This window comes from Somniosus microcephalus, unplaced genomic scaffold (genome assembly GCF_052327205.1).
Source record: "Somniosus microcephalus isolate GS21.2 unplaced genomic scaffold, FLI_Smic_1.0 unresolved_chr4, whole genome shotgun sequence".
Lineage (NCBI taxonomy): Eukaryota > Metazoa > Chordata > Chondrichthyes > Squaliformes > Somniosidae > Somniosus > Somniosus microcephalus.
In genome coordinates, this window is record NW_028225182.1 from 41,064,912 (window position 1) to 41,091,664 (window position 26,753).

The following is a 26,753-nucleotide window of genomic DNA, read 5'->3' on the forward strand; positions in this document are numbered from 1 at the left end:
CCCCCCCGTCGCTCTCTCCTCTTCCCCCCCCGTCGCTCTCTCTCTTCTCCCCCGTCGCTCTCTCTCTTCCCCCCGTCGCTCTCTCTTTCCCCCCCCGTCGCTCTTCTCTCTTCCCCCCGTCGCTCTCTCTTCCCCCCCGTCGCTCTCTCTCCCCCCGTCGCTCTCTCTCTTCCCCCGTCGCTCTCTCCTCTTCCCCCCGTCGCTCTCTCTCTTCCCCTCTCTCTCTTTCCCTCTCTCTCTTTCCTCTCTCTCTTCCCTCTCTCGTCCCCTCTCTCTCGTCCCCTCTCTCTCGTCCCCTCTCTCGTCCCTCTCTCTCTTCCCCTCTCTCTCTTCCCCTCTCTCTCTTTCCCTCTCTCTCTTTCCCTCTCTCCTTCATCTCTCTCTCTCTCTCTCTCTCCTTCCCTCTCTCTCCTTCCCTCTCTCTCTCTCCATCCCTCTTCTCTCCATCCCTCTCTCTCTCCCCTTCCCTCTCTCTCTCTCCTTCCCTCTCTCTCTCTTCTCCTCTCGTCTCTCTCCTTCCCTCTCTCTCTCTCCTTCCATCTCTCTCTCTCCTTCCCTCTCTCCTTCCCTCTCTCTCCTTCCATCTCTCTCTCTCCTTCCATCTCTCTCCTTCCCTCTCTCTCTTCTCCTTCCCTCTCTCTCTTCCCCCCCAGTCACTCCCTCTCTCTCTTCCAACAACAACATGCCCTCAAAAAAGCCTCGGCACCGCCGGGCACCCCCAGCTAGTATGTATATATATTCATGTACTGTATTAATGGGGTGTCCACTGCTAAGCTAAAAGGGGAGGAATTGTAGTGTATGTAACCTGTACTACCTTAAGAGGATACTGTTGTGTATGTACCTTTAAGAGAATAACTGGTCTCAGACTGCGGTACCGGCAGTGACCACCCCTGTATAAAAGGCGCTAGCAAGCCTCTGTAGTTTCAGTTTCCCGATTGACTCCATTCAGTAAAGACTTGTTTAAATCAACTCCTGCTGTCCGTGTCTCAATTATACACGGACATAATACTGGCGACGAGCAGATACGAACTTACCTACAGTCGGCACCACCTCCTGGGATCCATTCCTGAAGCGAAGTGAGCAGAGGTCGAGGCCAAAAGGAAGAAAGAAACAGTAGAAACGGGCGTCGACCGTGGGCATCTGCCCCTGAGTCAGCGGAGTTGAAGATTGCTGGAGAAGCTGTCGAGAGCGGGGCCTGGTTCCTGTCGACGGTGCTTCAGCTAATCGGGCTGGTGGCAGGTAGTACACTGATCCTTCCTGGGCTGTGGCGGTCGCGAACTCGAGCGGGTGGCTTGCAACGGGGCCGAGCAGCGTTGTCGGGAAGAGGAGAGAGAGAGAGAGGGTGGAGCACACAGGGCGCGGCCGGTGCTACGAAGCCGGGCAGCGTACGGACCCGAGAAGAGGGAGGCAAGAGTCCCACAGGGTTGTTCCACGACGGGAAAATAATAAAAAAAGAAATATTAAACGCACAGGAAACCGCGAGGAGCTGCAGGTTGCAACGGAAACCGCGGAAAGCAGCGCTAGCAACAGCGGGGAAGAAGGCAAAGCGCGGGAGGCGCCATTTTCTTTAATCGGGGAAGAAGGCAAAGCACGGGAGGCACCATTTTAGATTTTCAAGATGCCGAAGCCTGGCTGTATCACTGCCTTTGATAATACAATAGAGGACTGGACCACGTATGTGGAAAGAGTCGAGGTATATTGCGAGGCAAATGAAATAGCCGATGAGAAAAAGGCATCGGTATTGCTAAATTTAATGGGCGCTAGATCATACGGCCTATTGCGGGACCTGATTACTCCAGCCAAACCGAAGGCGAAGAGTTTTAACGAAATTGTTGCTGTCCTACAGGAACACCTAAACCCTGCACCGCTGCTGATAGCAGAAAGATTTAATTTCCACAGGAGAACTCAGCATAAAGATGAGAGCAATGCTGAGTACCTTACGGAACTACGCAAGCTATCAAAGCACTGCCAGTTCGGAGCAGGACTGGCAGATACCCTACGGGACAAATTTGTCTGTGGACTCCTGAGTGAAGGAACACAGAAGAAGTTACTCTCAGAGAAAGAGCTAACGCTAGATAAGGCTTTCAGCGTGGCAGTATCGTACGAAGCAGCAGCCAGGGGAGCTGCGGAAATACAACAAAAGCCACAGGAATACGGCACCCACGAAATGACACGGGGATTTGAAAAATGTTATCGCTGCGGCAGAACTAACCATGACCAGAAGGACTGCTGGTCCAAGGACAAAATATGCAGGCAATGCGGAAAGATGGGACACATTGCACGAGTTTGCAGGTCTGGGAAGAAGACCAGCGACAACAAAAAGGCTACTAAGGAACCGTACAAGAAAGTACAAAAGGTGACGGACAGTAGTTCCGAAGACCAGATGAGCGATAGTGAATCCGAGAACAAGAGACTAAGCTGTCTCAAACTTCACAATGTAATCGCAAAAGAGGATCACCGAACCATTTGGGTCGCCCTCACGATAGCAGGGTCCCAAGTTAAAATGGAATTGGATACAAGATCAGCGCTAACCGTCATGAATCGACGAGACTATGAGCAGCTATTCTCACACATACCCTTGAGAGAGACATCCATCGTCTTGACGACGTATACGGGGCAAAAAGTATACCCCAGAGGAAAAATAAGGGTGCCTGTCGAATACAATGGCAAGAAAATACGGAAATTGTATCTCTACATACTGCAAAATGGTGGACCACCGTTATTGGGACGTGAATGGATCAGGAAGATAAGCTTAGATTGGCACTCCATTCATGCAATGACGGTGGATGGTAAAAAAGATGAAGACGTCACTCCTGGACGATTGTCAACAATCTTAGCTAACGCCAAAGAGGTATTTCAACAAGAACTGGGCACTCTTAAAGGCGTAACCGCCTCGATAAAAATAGAAGAGAATGCAATTCCCAAGTTTTTCAAAGCAAGACCGGTACCATATGCAATTCGCCCAGCCGTCGAGGCAGAGCTGGAGAATCTGGAGAAGGCAGACGTGTTGTCTAAGGTCGACTGGAGCGAGTGGGCGACACCCATCGTTCCTGTCATGAAGAAAACGTTAAGCAATAAGTCTGAGGAGCCAAGGAAGGTTCGCATCTGTGGGGACTTCAAGGTGACGGTGAACCCAGTCCTTCACACAGTACAATATCCTCTTCCAAGGATAGAAGACATCTTCGCCTCACTATCTGGAGGGAAGCGTTTTACAAAAATTGACCTAGCACAAGCATATTTGCAGATGGAGGTTGAAGAATCCTCTAGGAAGTATCTCACGATAAACATTCACAAAGGTCTTTACCAGTATCATCGATTGGTATTCGGAGTAGCATCGGCTCCGGCGATATGGCAAAGAGCGATGGAACAAGTCCTGCAAGGGATTCTGGGGACTCAGTGTTACTTGGACGACATCCTTGTGACAGGTGAAGATGACAGTGAACACCTTAACAACCTAGAACAGGTGCTCACTAGACTACGGGAACATGGGCTACGAGCCAACCGCCCAAGTGCGAGTTTTTTAAGAAACAGATATCGTATTGTGGCCACGTGATTGATGAGGAGGGGTTACATAAGTCCCCTGACAAAATTGAAGCGGTTGTTAAGGCCCCAGCGCCTGAAAATGTGTCGCAACTGAGGTCATTCCTCGGATTGGTGAATTACTACCATAAGTTTTTACCGAATTTGTCCACAATTCTGCACCCACTGAATGCCCTACTACGAACGGGAGTAGCATGGAAATGGAGCAATGACTGTAAGCGGGCCTTTCAGAAGAGTAAAGACCTAATCACTTCAAGGGAAGTATTGGCTCACTACAACCCAGCACTGCCGATCAGACTGGCGTGTGATGCGTCTCCCTACGGCATTGGGGCGGTACTGTCACATAAATTCCTTGTTGGTTTAGAGAGGCCAATAGCTTTTGCGTCACGCTCGTTAACTTCAGCCGAGCGTAACTACGCCCAGATTGACAGAGAGGCCCTCAGCCTAGTGTGGGGGGTGAAGAAGTTCAATCACTACCTGCACGGTCAAAAATTTACTCTACTAACTGATCATCAACGTCTTGTCTCCATTTTCAACCCTCAGAAGGGCGTACCGATAATGACAGCGCAACGGCTGCAGAGATGGTCCCTTTTCCTAGGGGCACACCAATATGACATCGAGTACAGGGGAACTAAACAGCATGGGAATGCTGATGGATTGTCGCGCCTACCGTTGCCGACGGTGGAAGAAGACCTTGCAGTGGATCCAATGGAGATATTCCACTCGACCATAGTCGAATGTCTCCCTGTGATGAATGCAAACATAGAAAAGGAAACACGAAATGACCCGACACTATCCCGGGTCTATGATTTAACAGTGAAGGGATGGCCAGCACATGGCGAACCACTGCTGCCAGCATTCTCGCCGAGAAGAGAACAGCTGTCAGTGTGCAGAGGAACCTTGATGTGTGGATCCAGAGTAGTAATTCCACCTAAGTTGACGGATAGAGTGCTCAATGAGCTTCATGAGGGTCATCTGGGTGGGGTAAAAATGAAGAACTTAGCCAGAGCGTTTGTGTGGTGGCCGGGAATCGATAGAGAAATCGAAGAGATGACCAAGAGCTGTGCAGGATGCCAGAAGGTCCAAAACGCCCCACCACAAGCTCCTCTACATCCATGGGAGTGGCCCTCATCTCCATGGCAAAGGGTGCACATTGATTTTGCTGGTCCCTTTATGGACTCGATGTTTTTAATTGCGGTGGATGCCCATTCAAAGTGGCCAGAGGTAATAAAAATGTCCTCAACCACCACAGAAAAAACCATCACAGTCTTACGAACCATATTCGCCAGAAATGGGCTGCCTGAACAGATTTGCTCTGACAATGGACCACAGTTTGTGTCTGAAGAGTTCCGGAGGTTCTTAAAGAACAATGGTGTTAAGCATTACACATCTGCCCCATATCATCCAGCCACTAATGGATTGGCCGAGAGGTTTGTCCAAACATTCAAGAAGGCTATCAAGGCAATGTGTAATGAAGATATACCCCTACAACACAAGGTGGACAACTTCTTGTTTGCCTACCGGAATGCGACACATGCGGTTACCAACCAAACTCCAGCCATGATGTTCTTCAATCGAAGACTACGATGCCGCTTGGATTTGGTTAAGCCAAACGTCCGAAGAGATGTGGAGAACAGGCAGTTTCAGAATATGAATGAAAGGCCGACCAGGAGTTTTAAGATAGGTCAACCAGTTTTGGCCCGGGACTACCGCACTGAGAAATGGCAGCCAGGAACGATTTGTACACGGCAAGGACCTCTCATGTATACCGTGGACGTTGGAGAGAGCATTGTAAGACGCCATGCTGACCAGATTCTAGAGTCACTGGAAAACGTCAACTCCACACCACGATCTGATACACCTGGCAATGAAATCGACGTACCAATTGCAGCTACCGCAGAATCGGTGATATTGGAAGCAGATGAACCAAACAACGACATTGATCCCGACTCAACCTTGCCAGAAGAACCTGATATCCCAAAGAGGCGTTATCCAGACAGAATCAGGAAGCCTCCTCAAAGACTGAACTTATAATTGCTTAAACTCAACCAATGTATCTAGCAACTGTAATTGTGATTGTAATTAGTTATCATTTAGTTGTTAAATGAATGTTATGTACTGTTTATCTAAAAGGGGAGGAATTGTTGTGTATGTACCTTTAAGAGAATAACTGGTCTCAGACTGCGGTACCGGCAGTGACCACCCCTGTATAAAAGGCGCTAGAGAGCCTCTGTAGTTTCAGTTTCCCGATTGACTCCATTCAGTAAAGACTTGTTTAAATCAACTCCTGCTGTCCGTGTCTCAATTATACACGGACAAAATAGATACCTTAAGGTGAAGGACTACTTTTTAACAGCTCCTGTACATTGTAGTACCGGTAGTGACCACACCGGTATATAAACCCTGTGGAGTAATATGTATCTCAGTTCCCGCTCTGACCCTCAATCACTAAAGACCTGTTTAGTCACTCTCTGTTGTCTGTGTCGTGTTATTCATCATAACTGCACTTGTAAACACAGACTCAACAAGGCCGTTCAGGGGTGATACCAGGAAGCACTTCTTCACACAAAGGGTAGTGGAAATCTGGAACACTCTCCCCCAAAAAAGCTATCGGGTGGGGGAGTCAATTGGAAATGTCAAAACTGAGGTCGATAGATTTTTTGTAGTCAAAGGTATTAAGGGTTATGGATCCAAGGCGGGTAGGTGCAGCTAAGATACAGTTCAGCCACGATCTAGCTGAATGGCGGAACAGGCTCGAGGGGCTGAATGGCCTCCTCCTGTTCCTAGAAACGAGCAGCAGCCAGCGTTAAATGCACGTACCTGCTTAATCACCGCCTTAATCAGGTTGTGGAGGAGAGGACTGGACTGAGTGTAGAGCCTGTCATCACCTGGAAAATGAGCAGAGCGTTAGTCTGGACACTGTGGTTTCTTACTTGCTAAATATATTTGTTTCGGTGAGAGGGCAGGTTGCTAAAGCTGTGAAAACGAAATGGGATCTAGTTTATGCCGAGTAAGAAAGGCAGAGAACCTGCACAAACCAACGGTTAGGCCGCAGTTGGATTTTGGGCCTCAGTATTGCTCCCTCCTTCCCTTGCCTGGGCGCAGTTCTAGAGGACTACAAGTGAGCAGCCTGCCCCCAAATTTGCTGGGCCAGGCTATCAGCACGGCCTGGTCTCCCACTTCCCCCTCCTGTGTCAGCCCCAAGGCTGGCATGGCCTTGAACCAGGAATTGGTTGTGGAAACAGGAACACTCCAGGCCTGAGAGGCCTACAACTGGAGGTCTGGACCGCCGTGTGCCTTCTGACTGCTGTTGGCGAACAAGAGCCAGTAGGCCCCAAAGCCTGACCACCCGGTGGATCCCTGGTAGGGAAGTAGTATTTTTTGGGGGGGCCTTCTTCGGCCCGCTGCCTGGGCCCCCGCAGACCCCTGACTCGGAGGGGCCTCCAGGCACAAGGAACCACGGCCAACCTCTCGGAACGCCACTGCAAATGGATGCCCCAGGGGACGCGAAGGGAGGAATTTGAGGTGGGGAGGGGGGTGTCAGGAACGACTCCCGTTCCCACCTCCAGTTGTTTGGCCTGCACTCAGGCCTGCCCCGCCCTTCTAAGAAAACCCTGGGGCAGCGCCAAGAGGGGATGGGAAATGGGCAACAGGCAGCCCTTGGACAGCGGGTGAGGAGGCTCCAATTCCCCCGCTCCCCCCGACGGATTTATCGAATGGTTCTTACCCAGGACTGCTTTGTCGAGACTGAAGTATGCCGCTGCCTTTAGGTGCATCATGGTCAAGTAACCCTGCAGACGGAGGCAGAGAGTCAATACCATTACATCAGAGGCTTGGTCACTCTATAATGCATATAATAAGCACTCCTGGTCTTAAAGCGTTAAAGTTTCAGGATAAGGTTGCACAAACTCCCCTCCAATCCAAGCCCCTCCCCTCCAATCCCATCTCCAAACCTCCAATCCCGGCCATGCCCCTCTAATTCCAGCCCCGCCCCTCCAGTCCTAGCTCCGCCCATCTGTACCAGCCCCGCCCCTCCAATCCCAGCCCCGCCCCTCCCCTCCAATCCCAGCGCCTCCATTCCCAGTCCCTCCAATCCCAGCCCCGCCCCTCCAATCCCAGCCCCTCCCCTCCAATTCCAGCCCTGCCCATCCAATCCTGGCATCGCCCCTCCAATCCCAGCCCCTCCCCTCCAATCCCAGCCCCGCCCCTCCAATCCTGGCACCGCACCTCCAATCCCAGCCCCTCCAATCCCAGCCCCGCCCCTCCAATCCCAGCCCCGCCCCTCCAATCCCAGTCCCTCCAATTCCAGCCCTGCCACTCCTGTCCAAGCCCCTCCAATCCCAGCCCCTCCCCTCCAATTCCAGCCCCGCCTCTCCAATCCTGGCATCGCCCCTCCAATCCCAGCCCCTCCCCTCCAATCCCAGCCCCTCCCCTCCAATTCCAGCCCCGCCTCTCCAATCCTGGCATCGCCCCTCCAATCCCAGCCCCTCCCCTCCAATCCCAGCCCCTCCCCTCCAATTCCAGCCCCGCCCCTCCAATCCTGGCATCGCCCCTCCAATCCCAGCCCCGCCCCTCCAATCCCAGCCCCGCCCCTCCAATCCCAGCCCCTCCCTTCCAATACCGAGCCCTCCCCTCCAATCCCAGCCCCTCCACTCCAATCCCAGCCCCTCCCCTCCAATCCCAGCCCCGCCCCTTCAATCCCAGCCCCGCCCCTTCAATCCCAGCCCCGCCCCCTCCAATCACGGCCCCGCCCCCTCCAATCCCAGCCCCGCCCCCTCCAATCCCGGCCCCGCCCCCTCCAATCCCGGCTCCGCCCAATGCCCTACCTCCAGCCATTCTGTGGCTCCAACGCTGCCAAACTCGCCAGCGTCCCAACTCGCGAACAGCAGGCTTCGCCGAGGCTTGAACCCTGACGGGAAAGAGCCACAATAATTATGGGACGGAGCAACGCAGTGCGAGGATCAGCGGTGCCGAATAGCTTAGCTTCCATCCAGTCTCCTCCCATGAAGGTGCGGACTCCGAGCTGGGGGGTCGAGCAGCACCGCCACTACCTTTGCCCGAGTGGCCATTCTCCAGGTGTGTGGCGGCCGGACAGCGAATGTCAGCAGGATATTCAGACACGGAGTGCATCGCAACTGAGCTCGAACCTGCCCTCCTCCGACATCCACCCGCCTGGAGTCTTGGACAAGTGTCGCCGGATGATGGTCAGGATTGGGACCTCCCAAACTCAAACCAGCCATCTCCTCCTCCCGCCCCAGTAGGGTCGCCAACTCCGATTGGACGGATACCTGGAGGTTTCATCACATGACCTCCAACCACCCTGCCTCCACATTCCTGCCATTGGTCGCCCAACATGTCCATCCTCAGGATGCCCTGCCATCCCAGCCCAGCAGAAAGACAACAGTCTCCTGGTTATCTGATTGGATGATTCTTCAGTCAGTCAAACAACCTTTCCCCCTCCTCCCTCCCCCCCCCCCCGCCCCCACATATTGAATGGCAGATCAGGCTTGAAGGGCCGAATGGCCTCCTCCTGCTCCTATTTTTCTAAGTTTCTATACTAGGAACAGGTGACCAAAACTTGGTCAAAGAGATAGGTTTTAAGGAGCGTTTTAACGGAGGAGAGGAAGAGAAGCGGAGAGGTTCAGGGAGGGAATTCCAGAGCTTGGGGCCCAGGTGGCTGAAAGCGTGGCCGCCAATGGCGGATGGAAAATCGGAGATGCGCAAGAGGGCAGAATTGGAGGAGTGCAGAGAACTCGGAGGTGTTGTAGGTTCGGAGGAGGTTACAGGTCCAGTGAGCCGTACAGGGCCGGAAGGCCACAGTTCAATCTCTGTCTGCTCTCAGCCGATCTACAGTCACACTCAGCGCGCCTGAGCTTGGGGACGGGGTTTCTCCTGATTGCTGCCGAGTGACCCTTGACTGGAGCGGGCAGTTGCCCGCAGGGACGCCGAGTGGCGAGGTCAAGCTCAGGCGTAGGGGGGTGAAGCCCCTCGTAGTCGAACAGCTCACGGCCTAGATTCGCCTGCGGGCGAGCGGCGGAGAGGCGCAAGCCTGGGGCCAGCCTTCTCCAGTAAGGGGGAAGGGGCGCATTGTGGAGAGGTTGAGTGGGAGGAGGCTCGTGTGGAGCCGGTTTCTGAGCGGTAACGTTCCATGTAATTCTATCCCAAAGGTTCTCTTACCGTTTGCCACCATTTCGGACAATGCGTGGGCCAGCTCCAGAAGGATGGCCGTCCCCACACCCGACTTTGCGGCACCAGGACCCCAAGCGTCTCGCTGCGCCCCCAAGATGATGTACCGATCTGTAAAACAGAAAGAGATAACAGCAGGTGCAGTGAGCCGTGTCGGCAGAGAATCTTTTCCACACACTGGGAGCGGGCAAGATTCGAGGCTTCCGTCCTCAGCTCTGGTTAATGCCGAATACCGAGGGCACCAGTTCAGTGATGCTGTCAATTCACAGGTAAAGGTGACCATTGTCTTGGAATCCCGCACACAGAGCATTGGACAGTCGCTAGCTGACATGAGAGCAAAGAAAAGCCTTGTGATTCTTCCAAGAGAGGCCTGTTGATCATCAGGTCTCGCACTCTGGGTCCTACTGCTTTCCAGAGGATGTTAATGCCCATTTCAGCCATCAAACACTCCCAGGGCAGGGACAGCATGGGTTAGATACAGAGTAAAGCTCCCTCTACAGTGTCCCATCAAACACTCCCAGGGCAGGTACAGCACGGGTTAGATACAGAGTAAAGCTCCCTCTACACTGTCCCATCAAACACTCCCAGGGCAGGTACAGCACGGGTTAGATACAGAGTAAAGCTCCCTCTACACTGTCCAATCAAACACTCCCAGGGCAGGTACAGCACGGGTTAGATACAGAGTAAAGCTCCCTCTACACTGTCCCATCAAACACTCCCACGGCAGGTACACCATGGGTTAGATACAGAGTAAAGCTCCCTCTACACTGCCCCATCAAACACTCCCAGGGCAGGTACAGCACGGGTTAGATGCAGAGTAAAGCTCCCTCTACACTGTCCCATCAAACTCTCCCAGGGCAGGTACAGCACGGGTTAGATACAGTGTAAAGCTCCCTCTACACTGTCCACATCAAACACTCCCAGGGCAGGTACAGCACAGGTTAGATACAGTGTAAAGTTCCCTCTACACTGTCCACATCAAACACTCCCAGGGCAGGTACAGCACAGGTTAGATACAGTGTAAAGTTCCCTCTACACTGTCCACATCAAACACTCCCAGGGCAGGTACAACACGGGTTAGATACAGAGTAAAGCTCCCTCTACACAGTCCCATCAAACACTCCCAGGGCAGGTACAGCACGGGTTAGATATAGAGTAAAGTTCCCTCTACACTGCCCCATCAAACACTCCCAGGGCAGGTACAGTATGAGTTAGATACAGAGTAAAGCTCCCTCTACACTGTCCCATCAAACACTCCTGGGGCAGGTACAGCACGGGTTAGATACAGAGTAAAGCTCCCTCTACACTGTCTCATCAAACACTCCTGGGGCAGGTACAGCACGAGTTAGATAGAGTAAAGCTCCCTCTACACTGTCCCATCAAACACTCCCAGGGCAGGTACAGCACGTGTTAGATAGAGAGTAAAACTCCCTCTACACTGTCCCATCAAACACTCCCAGGGCAGGTACAGCATGGGTAAGATACAGAGTAAATCTCCCTCTACACTGTCCCATCAAACACTCCCGGGGCAGGTACAGCACAGGTTAGATACAGAGTAAAGCTCCCTCTACACTGTCCCATCAAACACGCCCAGGGCAGGTACAGCACAGGTTAGATACAGAGTAAAGCTCCCTCTACACTGTCCCATCAAACACTCCCAGGGCAGGTACAGCACGGGTTAGATACAGAATAAAGCTCCCTCTACACTGCCCCATCAAACACTCCCAGGGCAGGTACAGCACGGGTTAGATGCAGAGTAAAGCTCCCTCTGCACTGTCCCATCAAACACTCCCAGGGCAGGTACAGCACGGGTTAGATACAGAGTAAAGCTCCCACTACACTGTCCCATCAAACACTCCCAGGGCAGGTACAGCACGGGTTAGATACAGAGTAAAGCTCCCTCTACACTGTCCCATCAAACACGCCCAGGGCAGGTACAGCATGGGTTAGATACAGAGTAAAGCTCCCTCTACACTGTCCCATCAAACACTCCCAGGGCATGTACAGCACGGGTTAGATACAGAGTAAAGCTCCCTCTACACTGTCCCATCAAACACTCCCAGGGCAGGTACAGCATGGGTTTGATACAGAGTAAAGCTCCCTCTACACTGTCCCATCAAACACTCCCAGGGCAGGTACAGCATGGGTTAGATACAGAGTAAAGCTCCCTCTACACTGTCCCATCAAACACTCCCAGGGCAGGTACAGCACAGGTTAGATACAGAGTAAAGCTCCCTCTACACTGTCCCATCAAACACTCCCAGGGCAGGTACAGCATGGGTTAGATACAGAGTAAAGCTCCCTCTACACTGTCCCATCAAACACTCCCAGGGCAGGTACAGCACGGGTTAGATGCAGAGTAAAGCTCCCTCTACACTGTCCCATCAAACACTCCCAGGGCAGGTACAGCATGGGTTAGATACAGAGTAAAGCTCCCTCTACACTGTCCCATCAAACACTCCCAAAATTTGACACCGAGCCACATAAGGAGATATTAGGACAGGTGACCAAAAGCTTGTTCAAATAGGTAGGTTTTAAGGAGGGTCTTAAAGGAGGAGAGAGAGGCGGAGAGGTTTAGGGAGGGAATTCCAGAACTTGGGGCCCAGGCACGGCCGCCAATGTTGGAGCGATGAAAAATTGGGGATGCTCAAGAGGCCAGAATTGGAGAAGTGCAGCGATCTTGGACCGTTGTAGGGCTGGAGGAGCACAGAGATAGGGTGGGGGGTGGGCGGGGGGGCGGGTGGCGAGGCCATGGAGGGATTTGAACACGAGGATGAGATTTTTTTAATGGAGGCGTTGCTTATCCGAGGGCCAGTGTAGGTCAGCGAGCCCAGGGGGTGATGGGTGAACCGGACATGGGGCGAGTTAGGAAGAAAGGAGGGAGGGTGGAGGGTGGAGGAAGTGACGGGGTGGGGGGAGCGGAGGGGGGTGGGACGGTGTGTGCTGTCTCCGACCGGTGCCGTCAATCCCACCGGCCAATCGCCTCAGCGCCCTCGCACGCTCACCAGGTTCCGTGAAGCCCTCAATGGACCCGAAGATGTTGCTGATCACCGTGGACACCATGCAGTTGGTGACGCCCAGTTGGAGCCGATGTCCCAGCTCCAAGAAGCTGGGGCCTAGGTTGTAGCTGATGTTGGGTAAGCGACCTTTCCAGTCCTGGGGAGCCTCCCGTCCACCCATCTTCCTGCAAGGGAAAGACAAGAATCACACACCATGAGAGTCAGATTTTTCTTCTTCCTTTACTGAAAAAAAGAATGTAAGAAATCACACAAAAGCAGGTTATAGTCCAACAGCTTTATTTGAAATCACAAGCATTCGGAGCGCTGCTCCTTCGTCTGGTGAAATGGAGAGATGCATAAAAACACAACATGTATAGTCAGGGAATAATGTCAGATGTTTACAGGTAATCTTTCTGACTGCCATTTATCACACCTCGGCAGAGAGATAATCACAGCAATCAAAGGTGCAAAGGTGTAAATGGTGTCCAAACAGGTTAGTCAGGAAAACATTACATCAAAGAACAATGAGGTGGGGTCACAAGGGGGTCAAATGTTGCAGATGCTGGGGTCTGTATGAAAAACAAAAAAACAGACAAAAAACATTTTTTTTTGCTGGAAATCACAGCAGGTCCGGCCGCATCTATGTGGAGAGAACAAGCCAACGACGACTCGAGTCTGGATGACCCTACGTCAGGTAGGGTTGCATGTAGCGTGACATGAACCCAAGATCCCGGTTGAGGCCGTCCTCATGGGTGCGGAACTTGGCTATCAGTCTCTGCTCGACGATTTTGCGTTGTCGTGTGTCTCGAAGGCCGCCTTGGAGAATGCTTACCCGAAGATCGGAGGCTGAATGTCCTTGACTGCTGAAATGTTCCCCGACTGGGAGGGAACACTCCTGCCTGGCGATTGTTGCGCAGTGTCCGTTCATCCGTTGTCGCAGTGTCTGCATGGTCCAGACCCCAGCATCTGCAACATTTGACCCCTTGTGACCCCACCTCATTGTTCTTTGATGTAATGTTTTCCTGACTGACCTGTTTGGACACCATTTACACCTTTGATTGCTGTGATTATCTCTCTGCCGAGGTGTGATAAATGGTCGTTAGAAAGATTACCTGTAAACATCTGACATTATTCTCTGACTATATAAGCTGTGTCTTTATGCATTTCTCCACTTCACCTGACGAAGGAGCAGCGCTCCAAAAGCTTGTGATTTCAAATAAAGCTGTTGGACTATAACCTGGTGTTGTGTGATTTCTTACATTTGTCCACCCCAGTCCAACACCGGCATCTCCACACCATGAAAAAAAGAAAGATTTGCATTTATACAGCACCTTTCACAGCCTCAGGACGTCCCAAAGCGCTTTACAGCCAATGAAGTACTTTTTGAAGTGTGGTCACTGTTGTAATGTAGGAAACGCGGCAGCCAATTTCCACACAGCAAGCTCCCGCAAACAGCAATGTGATAATGACCAGATCAACTGTTTCAGTGATGTTGATTGAGGGATAAATATTGGCCCCAGAATTGGAGAAGTGCAGCGATCTTGGACGGTTGTAGGGCTGGGAGAACTCTTCTTTGAAATAGTGCCATGGCATCATTTACATCCACCTGAGGGGGCAGATGGGGCCTTGGTTTATCGTCTCATCCGAAAGACGGCACCTCCGACAGTGCAGCACTCCCTCAGCACTGCACCGGGAGTGTCGGCCTGGATTTTTGTGCTCAAGTCCCTGGCGTGGGACTCGAACCCACGTCCTTCTGACTCAGAGGTGAGAGAGGGAGTGCGACCCACTGAGCCACAGCTGACTCCCGCAGGGGTACGTATGGGTTCCACGGGCGCCGGATGTCCTCCAGTACCCTGGCCATTCCTCTGCGGGAGCCATCGCCTGTCATTGGAGCTAGGCTCGCAAGCAGTATTTTATTGCAGTTTATCGCACGCTCGTTCTGACCCTTGCTTAATACCCAGCCGCTGTTTATACATTTGCACTCACAGCGGCCGCACAGGAGCTGGGATATTCGCCTCGGATATGAACCTTATCCCCCACTCCTTTCCCTCTCTCGGTTCTGCCACAGCCTAGCATCAATCCCGTGAGCGTGCTACACTGAGGTTTTAGAATATTTTTGTATGGGGGAATACCTCCCTCCCGGGGACCCCCTGGAAATATTGGCACATTCCCCGGGAACCCACTGTAAACACTGAAACACTCCTGGGGACCCCCTGTAAATACTGACACACTCCCGGGGACCCCCTGTAAATACTGACACACTCTCGGGGACCCCCTGTAAATACTGACACACTCCCGGGGACCCCCTGTAAATACTGACACACTCTCGGGGACCCCCTGTAAATACTGACACACTCCCGGGGACCCCCTGTAAATACTGACACACTCTCGGGGACCCCCTGTAAATACTGACACACTCCCGGGGACCCCCTGTAAATACTGACACACTCTCGGGGACCCCCTGTAAATACTGACACACTCCCGGGGATCCCCTGTAAATACTGACACACTCCCAGGGACCCCCTGTAAACACTGACACACTCCCGGGGCCCCCCTGTAATTACTGACGCACTCCCAGGGAACCCCCTGTAAATACTGACACACTCCCAGGGAACCCCCTGTAAATACTGACACACTCCCAGGGACCCCCTGTAAATACTGACACACTCCAGGGGACCCCCTGTAAATACTGACACACTCCCAGGGACCCCCTGTAAATACTGACACACTCCAGGGGACCCCCTGTAAATACTGACACGGTCCCGGGAACCCCCTGTAAATATTGACACAATCCCATGGAACCTCTGTAAATACTGACACATTCCCGGGGACCCCTTGTAAATAAGGAAAAGATTCCCAGGGACTCCCTGTAAATACTGACACGCTCCCGGGGATCCCCTGTAAATACTGACACACTCCCAGGGACCCCCTGTAAATACTGACACACTCCCAGGGACCCCCTGTAAACACTGACACACTCCCGGGGACCCCCTGTAAATACTGACACACTCCCGGGGACCCCCTGTAAATACTGACACACTCCCGGGGACCCCCTGTAAATACTGACACACTCCCGGGGACCCCCTGTAATACTGACAAACTCCCGGGGACCCCCTGTAAGTGTTGACACTCTCCTCCCAAATTCTTTAGTGGAACGTCTCATCTGAAAGACAGCACCTCTGACAGTGCAGCGCTCCCTCAGTACCGCACTGGGAGTGTCAGCCTCGAGTTTTTGTGCTCAAGTCTCTGGAGTGGGATTATGATCCCACGACCTTCTGACTCCAAGGTGCTGCCTGATGGCCGTTGCCAGGTACGAGCGGGTTTGGGGGGGGGTGGTGGGAGTGGGTTGGTTTCACGGACACCTGCTTACCTCATGAGCTTGACAGCTGCGTTGGCGCTGATGGGTTGGGCCAGGATGCTGGGCAGAGCGGACGAGTTGATGGGAGGGAACTGCGTGTGATTGAAGGAAGGGAAGCCCGGAGTAAACGGGTCACCGGTGCCCAGATGGACCTGGAGGGAGAGAGACAGAGACGGAACAGTGACTGAGCGACGCCACCAACAATCTTTTATAAACGACGGGCCGTCGGATACAGCGGAGGGCCGGAGAGAACAGCATCGAAGAACTTTACAACAGAGCAGGTGGCAAAGGCACGATGGGTCGAATGGCCACCTTCTGTGCTGAAAGGTTCTATGATTCCATGGCTAAGCTGTATCTCAACTCCATTTGCTCCTTCGATATCCAACAAAAATCTAGCGATCTCGGCCTTGAAAGCTCCAATTGACTCCCCAGCATCCACAGCTTTTTGGGGGGAGTGCGTTCCAGATACCCACCACCCTTTCTGTGAAGAAGTGCTTCCTGACATCACCCCTGAACGGCCTGGCTATAAATTTAAGGTTACGCCCCCCTCGTTCTGGACTCCGCCCCCCCCCCTCACCGCACCCCCTCCCCACCAGAGGAAATAGTTTCTCTCTATTTATCCGATCAAATCTTTTTACCATTTTAAACACCTCGATCAGATCACCCCGCAATACTCAAGGTGAAATTCAACACAGAAAGGTGTGTGGTCGAAAGAATGAGGAGAGGACTTATAAACTAAAGGGTACAATCCTAAAGGGGGGGGAGGTGCACGAACAGAGAGACCTGGGGGTATATGTGCGCAAATCGTTGAAGGTGGCAGGGCAGGTTGAGAAGCGGTTAAAAAGGTTGACGGGATTCTGGGCTTCATGAATAGAGACATAGGGGGAAAAATTCGGTATCGCCCCATTTGGGGCGCCATTATCGGCCGTGCGCAAAGTTTAGCGCCTGCCGCTAATTATCGCCTCCGATGGCAAACTTGGCTTTTATCACCCCTGGGGGTGATTGGAGCGCTAAATCAGGCGCTTCACACCTGTCTTAAGGCGCAAAGGCCGAGGAGCGAGGCGCTACCTCAGAGCGCTGGCGAAGCGTTGAATCTCTCCAGAAGTCTCTCTCTCTCTCAGAATGCGTGGTGCAAAAATGTCACCGACAAAAAAAGGCAGGAAGCGGTCGCCTTTAAATAGCGCTCCCCTAGTCCCTTTCTGACAGCATAACGCTCCCCTCAACCTGTCGTTGCTAGCGGCAGGCGGTAAGGGAGGGGGCGCCACTCAATATCCGGTCCGGGGCGTTGCATGCTCAACTGACGTCACGATCTGCCGGCGCAGGAGATCGTGGCGGTAGTGTTTAGCGCCGCCGCAAAATGCCTAGTTAATTTCGCAAGCGGTGCAAACATCGCCGCGCCCGGGCGCTAGTTGCTTTGCGCCCCATTAGCGCCCTCTTAAGGCGCTAACGGGAGGCGCAAACAACTGAATTTTTCCCCCATAGAGTACAAAAGTTTGGAAGTTATGATAAACCTGTATAAAACACCGGTTCAGCCTCAACTGGAGTACTGGGTCCAATTCTGGGCACCGCACTTTAGGAAGGATGTGAAGGCCTTAGAGAGGGTGCAGAAAAGATTTACGAGAATGGTTCCAGGGATGAGGGACTTCAGTTACGTGGATAGACTGGAGAAGCTGAGGTTGTTCTCCTTGGAGCAGAGAAGGTTGAGAGGAAATTTGATAGAGGTGTTCAAAATCATGAGGTGTCTGGACAGAGTAGATAGAGAGAAACTGTTCCCACTGGTGGAAGGGTCGAGAACACAAGAGGACACAGATTTAAGGGGATTGGCAGAAGAACCAAAGGCGACATGAGGAGAAACTTTTTTACGCAGCGAGTGGTCAGGATCTGGAATGCACTGCCTGAGAGGGTGGTGGAGGCAGATTCAATCGTGACTTTCAAAAAGTAATTGGATAAGTACCTGAAGGAAAACAATTGCAGGGCTACGGGGAAAGGGCGGGGGAGTGGGACTAGCTGAAGTGCTCGTGCAGAGAGCTGGCACGGGCTCGATGGGCCGAATGGCCTTCTTCCGTGCTGTAACCATTCTGATATAAGAACATAAGAAGTAGGAGCAGGAGTAGGCCATACGGCCCCTCGGGCCTGCTCCGCCATTCAATAGGATCGTGGCTGATAAAGGAATACAAGCCGTGTCTGTGCAAACTTTCCTCATAATTTAACCCTTTTAGCCCCGGTATCATTCTGGTGAATCTGCGCTGCACCCCCTCCAAGGCCAGCCACATAAATACTGTGGCAACAAGAGCAGGTCAGAGGCTGGGTATTCTGCAGCGAGTGTCTCACCTCCTGACTCCCCAAAGCCTTTCCACCATCTACAAGGTCAGGAGTGTGATGGAATACTCTCCACCTGCCTGGATGAACAACACTGAAGAAGCTCGACACCATCCAGAACAAAGCCGCCCGCTTGATTGGCACCCCATCCACCACCTTAAACAGTCACTCCCTCCACCACCGGCGCACCGTGGCTGCAGTGTGTACCATCTACAAGATGCACTGCAGCAACTCGCCAAGGCTTCTTCGGCAGCACCTCCCAAACCCGCGACCTCTTCCACCTAGCAGGACAGGGCAGCAGGCACATGGGAACACCACCACCTCCAAGTTCCCCTCCAAGTCACACACCAGCCCGACTTGGAAATATATTGGCCGATCCTTCATCGTCGCTGGGTCAAAATCCTGGAACTCCCTCCCTAACAGCACTGTGGGAGCACCTTCACCACACGGACTGCAGCGGTTCAAGAAGGCGGCTCACCACCGTCTCAAGAGCAACTAGGGAAGGGCAATAAATGCCGGCCTTGCCAGCGATGCCCACATCCCAGGAACAAATAGAAAAATAAAATAAACTTCCTGAGGTGCGATGTCCAGAACTGAATGCAGTTACTCCAGAAGGGGTCCGACCAAGGCTCTGTTTCCCACAGAATGGGGGGAGGGTGGGTTTCAGCTTTGCGCACTTACGTGTCCGGAGATGGCCGTGTAGCCGAACAGCCCTAGCCCCCTGGGGTTCTGCGGTATGTCGGCAGTGTCAGGGTAGATCAGAACGCCGACTGCTCCATATTGCTGGGCAATGGCAACCTGCGGTAGACAGACAATCAGATCAATTTAGAAACAGCGAGAAGCTTCGACTGTGAAGTAATGGAGGGATTTGCAGGCTGATTAACAGTCTGACAGTAATTTAACGTGAGGGGTTTAGATACAGAGTAAAGCTCCCTCTACACTGTCCCATCAAACACTCCCAGGGCAGGTACAGCACAGGTTAGATACAGAGTAAAGCTCCCTCTACACTGTCCCATCAAACACTCCCAGGGCAGGTACAGCACAGGTTAGATACAGAGTAAAGCTCCCTCTACACTGCCCCATCAAACACTCCCAGGGCAGGTACAGCACGGGTTAGATACAGAGTAGTGCTCCCTCTACACTGTCCCATCAAACACTCCCAGGGCAGGTACAGCACGGGTTAGATACAGAGCAAAGCTCCCTCTACACTGTCCCATCAAACACTCCCAGGGCAGGTACAGCACGGGTTAGATACAGAGTAAAGCTCCCTCTACACTGCCCCATCAAACACTCCCAGGGCAGGTACAGCACGGGTTAGATACAGAGTAGTGCTCCCTCTACACTGTCCCATCAAACACTTCCAGGGCAGGTACAGCACGGGTTAGATACAGAGCAAAGCTCCCTCTGCACTGTCCCATCAAACACTCCCAGGGCAGGTACAGCACGGGTTAGATACAGAGTAAAGCTCCCTCTACACTGTCCCATCAAACACTCCCAGGGCAGGTACAGCACAGGTTAGATACAGAGTAAAGCTCGCTCTACACTGTCCCATCAAACTCTCCCAGGGCAGGTACAGCACAGGGTTAGATACAGAGTAAAGCTCCCTCTACACTGTCCCATCAAACACTCCCAGGGCAGGTACAGCACGGGTTAGATACAGAGTAAAGCTCCCACTGACTGTCCCATTAAACACTCCCAGGGCAGGTACAGCACGGGTTAGATACAGAGTAAAGCTCCCTCTACACTGTCCCCATCAAACACTCCCAGGGCAGGTACAGCACGGGATAGATACAGAGTAAAGCTCCCTCTACAATGTCCCATCATACACTCCCAGGGCAGGTATAGCACGGGTCAGATACAGAGTAAAGCTCCCTCTACACTGTCCCATCAAACACTCCCAGGGCAGGTACAGCACGGGGTTAGATACAGAGTAAAGCTCCCTCTACACTGTCTCATCAACCACTCCCAGGGCAGGTACAGCACGGGTTAGATACAGAGTAAAGCTCCCTCTACACTGCCCCATCAAACACTCCCAGGGCAGGTACAGCACGGGTTAGATACAGAGTAAAGCTCCCTCTACACTGTCCCATCAAACACTCCCAGGGCAGGTACAGCACGGGTTAGATACAGAGTAAAGCTCCCTCGACACTGTCCCATCAAACACTCCCAGGGCAGGTACAGCACGGGTTAGATACAGAGTAAAGCTCCCTCTACACTGTCCCATCAAACACCCCCGGGGCAGGTACAGCACGAGTTAGATACAGAGTAAAGCTCCCTCTGCACTGTCCCATCAAACACTCCCAGGGCAGGTACAGCACGGGTTAGATACAGAGTAAAGCTCCCTCGACACTGTCCCATCAAACACTCCCAGGGCAGGTACAGCAGGGTTAGATACAGAGTAAAGCTCCCTCTACACTGTCCCATCAAACACTCCTGGGGCAGGTACAGCACAGGTTAGATACAGAGTAAAGCTCCCTCTACACTGTTCCATCAAACACTCCCAGGGCAGGTACAGCACGGGTTAGATACAGAGTAAAGCTCCCTCTACACTGTCCCATCAAACACTCCCAGGGCAGGTACAGGAAGGGTTAGATACAGAGTAAAGCTCCCTCTACACTGTCCCATCAAACACTCCCAGGGCAGGTACAGCACGGGTTAGATACAGAGTAAAGCTCCCTCTACACTGTCCCATCAAACACTCCCAGGGCAGGTACAGCACGGGTTAGATACAGAGTAAAGCTCCCTCTACACTGTCCCATCAAGCACTCCCAGGGCAAGTACAGCACGGGATAGATACAGAGTAATGCTCCCTCTACACAGCCCCATCATACACTCCCAGGGCAGGTACAGCACGGGTTAGATACAGAGTAAAGCTCCCTCTACACTGTCCCGTCAAACACTCCCAGGGCAGGTACAGCACGGGTTAGATACAGAGTAGTGCTCCCTCTACACTGCCCCAACAAGGAGTATTAACTATAACTTCAGAAGAGCGCCCTCCAATGCAGTAGGCTGGTATTTTTTCATTTCCTGCAGCCTCCCTCGATGAGATTGCCAATTTAGTCCCGAATGGGGGGCAGTTTAGTGGGATGGGCACAGTACCTCGAGACTGGGATTGCCCAACTCACTTCACATAGCTCCTTACGGCCAGCAGGTAGAGGAGACTCCTGTCCCATCAGTCTCCGCTGGAATCGAAACCAAGAAAGTAACTCTGTTTGGCAAAACATCCTTCTTTTAAAAGTAAAAATACAGAGGGGTGGATGATCATCACCATTTGGGAGTGTGTGGAGTCCATGAGCAATTTCCTGTCAGGAGCAAACACTTAATGTGACCAACCTTTTCTGCAAAGCTTATTTTCCCAACTCGGAGAATGACAATATTATCTTGGACACTGACGCCCAACTCCTTCAGTCTGTTGAAGTCCTCGTGTCTCCCATAATAACCGTAGACAAGGCCTCCCTGCAATAGAAAGAGGCAAAAGCACAGATTGCAGATATAGTAATCTGGGATGTAATGCTTAAGTTATCCACCAGATGGAGACAAATATTAAGGGATTATATTTACCAGTTTAAGGTAATGTCCTGGCACACCACTTATTAAGGTAGTGGCATTGCATTCTGGGTATGACTCAGAGGTTAATCCTCCATCTTGTGATCGCACAGTAAGAAATAGAGTGTGTTTGCTGCAGCCTGTAAGAGCAATGTTCTTTGCTCAATCGTTAATTAAAAAGTTGGGTTTTGGTTCCTGAAGTCTGGCTTATCTCAGTTTCTGACCTTACCACTCGGATATCACATTTGGTGACGAGGCTGAACAGATCTCATCTTGAAGAAGGAAAAATAAAAGAAAAGCGCTGAATCAAGGAATCATGGCTGCTATGGTAGGACAGCTCTCTGCTTTTGATGTTCAGACGCAGACCTGGAACGAATACTGTGAGTTGCTGGAGCATTTCTTTGTAGCAAATGATATAGTTGATGTTGGAAAAAGGAGAGCTATTTTGCTCACTTCCGTGGGAAGTCAGACGTATAGTTTAATGAGGAACTTATGCAGTCCTGAAAAGCCTGGAGGCATTACATTTGCTAACTTAGTGGACTTGCTAAAGGAACATTTCAATCCCAGACCAAGTGAGATTGTACAGCGTTTTAAATTTAATTCACGGACCAGAAAACCGGGAGAGACTGTATTGGATTATGTAGCGGTGTTGAGAAAACTGGCACACGATTGCAATTACGGGAACAGTTTGAAAGACATGCTGAGAGATAGGCTTGTTTGCGGGATAATGGATGCTCGAATGCAGAGGAGATTATTGTCCAAGACTGGGCTTACGTATGAAAAAGCGTTGGAACTTGCTCAAGCCATAGAGACAGCTAACCATGATGTAAAAGAAATACAAGGTTCAGACTGGGCTACGACAATGCAAGTTGGAGGTCCGGTTGTGCATAAGTTAAATATGAGTCAGAAACCACAACGTGAGCATGTAAAGGCATGCTATAGATACAATGGAGATCACCTGGCGAGGGAATGCAGGTTTCTGGAGGAAATGTGCCACAAGTGTGGGAGAAAAGGACATATAAAACGTGCATGCCGAGCAAAAGCTACCCTGGAGGTATACGAACCTAAAGGGGGAGAAAAGCAAAACCTAGTAAGAGAAGTGAAAAAACAGGGAGCACATCACATCAGTGGAGAAGCTGAGAAAGAAGACGACATGTGCATATTGCATAGTATGGTAGAGGACATTCCAAAAGTGGATCCTATCACTTTGCAACTGATAGTAAATGACTCTAAGGTGAACTTTGAGGTGGATACCGGATGCGGTGTTACCATAATGAACAGGGAGGAGTACTCAAAATTGCGGAACCGTGCGAAAGTTCCAGAGTTAAAGTCTTGCTCTATGCAGCTTAAAACCTATACCGGTGAGCGAGTGGCGACATTGGGTACAGCTACTGTAACTGTGAAACACCGGGACACCGTGGAACAGCTACCTGTAGTTGTAGTATCAGGTTCTGGACCAAACTTGTTAGGTCGGGGCTGTATACGAGAACTTAAATTAGATTGGGGAGCAATAAATCAAATGGAGGGAGGCAAACAGTTGTCTTTGCAAGAAGTGTTGATTGAACATGAGAACGTGTTCAAGGAAGAACTTGGAACATTTAAGGACCCCCCAGCTAAGATTTATGTAGGCAAGGAGGCACTGCCAAGGTTTTTTAAACAACGACCTGTGCCGTAGGCCATGAAGCCGAAGGTAGAGGCTGAGCTTGACCGTCTTTTGAGAGAGAACATTCTGGAACCCGTAAAATGTTCAAAATGGGCAGCTCCCATTGTACCTGTTTTAAAACCAGACAATTCGGTAAGAATCTGTAGAGATTATAAATTGACAGTAAATAGGGTGTCTAAACTAGAACAGTATCCTATTCCTAAAACTGAGGATCTTTTTGCAAACTTGGCTGGAGGGAAGAAATTCACGAAGCTGGATATGAGTCATGCATACTTGCAGATTACACTAGATGAGGAATCCAAGAAGTATGTAATCATAAATACACACAAGGGTTTGTTTACCTATAACCGCTTACCATTCGGTGTCTCATCTAGTCCAGCTATTTTCCAGAGGACTATCGAGGGTGTACTGCAAGGGATTCCACATGTTTCAATCTATCTGGATGATATTTTGGTGATGGGAAGAACCGACCAGGAGCATCTGAGCACTCAGAGAGGTACTACAAAGATTGGATAAGGCTGGGTTACGGCTCAAGAGGAGTAAGTGCACTTTCCTGGGGAATGAGGCAGTGTTCCTGGGACACAGAGTGGACGCCACCGGGCTCCATCCAATCAAGGAGAAGGTAAAAGCACTGCAGGAGGCCCCAGCTCCTACAAATGTGACTGAGTTAAAAGCTTACCTGGGACTGCTAAACTATTATAACAGGTTTTTACCAAACTTGGCGACAGTGTTAGCACCTCTTCACAAACTTCTGCGCAAGGAGACACAGTGGCAGTGGGAAGAGGAACAGAGAGTTTAATTTGAACAGTCCAAGAAACTGATGCTGTCCTCTGATGTGCTGGTTCACTACAATGCAGAGAAAGACATCATTCTCTCTTGTGATGCTTCACCTTACGGGGTGGGGGCAGTTCTTTCACACAGCTTGGAAGATGGAACAGAAAGACCGACAGGGTTTATGTCTCGAACTCTGACCCCAGCGGAAAAAAACTATTCCCAGTTAGATAAAGAGGGATTAGCAGTAATGTTTGGGTTACAGAGGTTTCACAAGTACATATATGGCAGGAAATTCACCATATGCACCGATCATAAACCTCTTCTCTCTCTTTTCAATGAAATGAAAGCAGTACCACAGATGGTGTCACTCCGGATCCAGAGGTGGGCAGTGCCATTAAGGGCATATGAGTATGTCATCGTTTACAAGGCGGGCAAGTACCATGGGAACGCAGATGCCTTGAGCCGTCTTCCACTGCCAGGCACACCTATCTGTGCAGCTCCAGAGGGCAGAGTTTTGATGTTGGAGGATACGGACACGGCAATTGTGACCGCAGAACAAGTAAGGACATGGACAGGTAAAGATCCAGTACTGCCTAGAGTCCGAGAATATGTAATGAGGGGTTGGCCACAACATCCGGAAGGGACTGATTTCATACCTTACAGTGTCAGGAAGACAGAGCTGAGTGTGCAGGATGGTTGCGTGTTGTGGGGAGCTCGAGTGATTATTCCACAGCCAGCACGACAGTCTATCCTAGTGCAACTACATCAGTGTCATCCTGGAGTTTCGCGCATGAAAGCCTTGGCAAGGAGTTATTTGTGGTGGCCAAAGCTAGATGAGGAGATAGAAAATCTAGTCAAGACATGCAGCACTTGTCAAGTACACAGGAAGGCACCAGCAGCGGCTCCACTCCACCCCTGGGAGTGGCCGGATAAACCATGGAGAAGATTACATGTAGATTATGCGGGTCCATTTATGGGAAAGATGTTCCTCATAATCATTGATGCACATTCCAAATGGATGGAGGTGTATCCTGTAAATTCTGCTTCATCTACTGTTACTATAGACTGCCTGCGTAGGAGTTTTAGTAATCAAGTGATACCGGAGATCGTAGTAAGTGACAATGCCACGTGTTTTGTGAGTACAGAAACAAAAGAGTTCATGAGAAACAATGGCATAGTGCACATGACTTCAGCTCCGTATCATCCGTCTTCAAATGGACTTGCGGAGAGAGCCGTACAAACATTTAAGGAGATGATGAAAAAAAAGTGCGGAAGGGAGTTTGGCAGCAAAAGTGTCACGAGTTCTGTTCAGTTACAGAATAACACCTCAATCTACCACAGGACTCTCTCCTGCTGAGTTGTTGTTAGGACGTCGACTACGCTCCACTCTTGACCTGGTTCACCCAATCTAAAAAGGAAGGTGGAAAACCGACAAATCAAACAAAAGGAGAACCATGACAGAAGGACAAAGAGCCGCAGTTTTGGAGAAGGAGATGCGGTCCATACCAGGAATTTCAGTTATGGTCCAAAATGGATTCCTGGCATCATAGACTCAATGACCGGTCCAGGTTCATATACGGTCATGGTGGGAACTGGTCAGGTGGGTCAGATACTGACCAGACAAAGGGAAATCGAACTGGAGGTTCCAGAGGAAATGTTGGAGGACAAGTTGGCCCCCAGTTATCCAAATGCATTGGTGGTACCAACACCACGAACAGAGACAGTTATACCTGGACCCCTTCGGCAAGAGGAAACCATCGTCGCAGAGTCAGATACTCTGAGTACTGCTCAGGAGCAGCAGGTGGCTCTAACACAACCAAGCAGGGACTTGACTGTAAGACATTCACCAAGGTCTCACAAGCCGCCAGAGAGATTGATCACGACCTGCTAGATTCGTTCAATATGGACTATCGTTAAAGGAGTTTCGTTATGGACTTTTTAAGAATGTTGTTAAGAAATTATTGTAAACATAAGAGGTGGGGGGATATAGCAATCTGGGATGTAATGCTTAAGTTATCCACCAAATGGAGATAAATATTAAGGGATCATATTTACCAGTTTAAGGTAATGTCCTGGCACACCACTTATTAAGGTAGTGGCATTGCATTCTGGGTATGACTCAGAGGTTAATCCTCCATCTTGTGATCGCACAGTAAGAAATAGAGTGTGTTTGCTGCAGCCTGTAATAGCAATGTTCTCTGCTCAATCGTTAATTAAAAAGTTGGGTATTGGTTCCTGAAGTCTGGCTTAACCCAGTTTCTGACCTTACCACTCGGATATCACAGCAGATTATCATTCAAATGTTTTACTGTTTGTCCGAATGAAAAGGATATTACAGGTTAGACACAGAGTAAAGCTCCCTCTACAC

At 51.0% G+C, this 26,753-nt stretch overlaps 1 protein-coding gene across 1 annotated transcript in view; it reads right to left on the reverse strand.

The window, feature by feature from the left end:
• Positions 1-26,753, reverse strand: part of tfr2 (transferrin receptor 2) — a 157,712-nt gene that overhangs the window by 47,729 nt on the left and 83,230 nt on the right. The window contains 8 exon segments of the mRNA XM_085977382.1: positions 6,361-6,428; positions 7,268-7,331; positions 8,367-8,449; positions 9,718-9,837; positions 12,732-12,910; positions 16,096-16,235; positions 19,084-19,200; positions 21,736-21,858. Coding sequence (XP_085833508.1) covers positions 6,361-6,428; positions 7,268-7,331; positions 8,367-8,449; positions 9,718-9,837; positions 12,732-12,910; positions 16,096-16,235; positions 19,084-19,200; positions 21,736-21,858 — 894 coding nt within the window.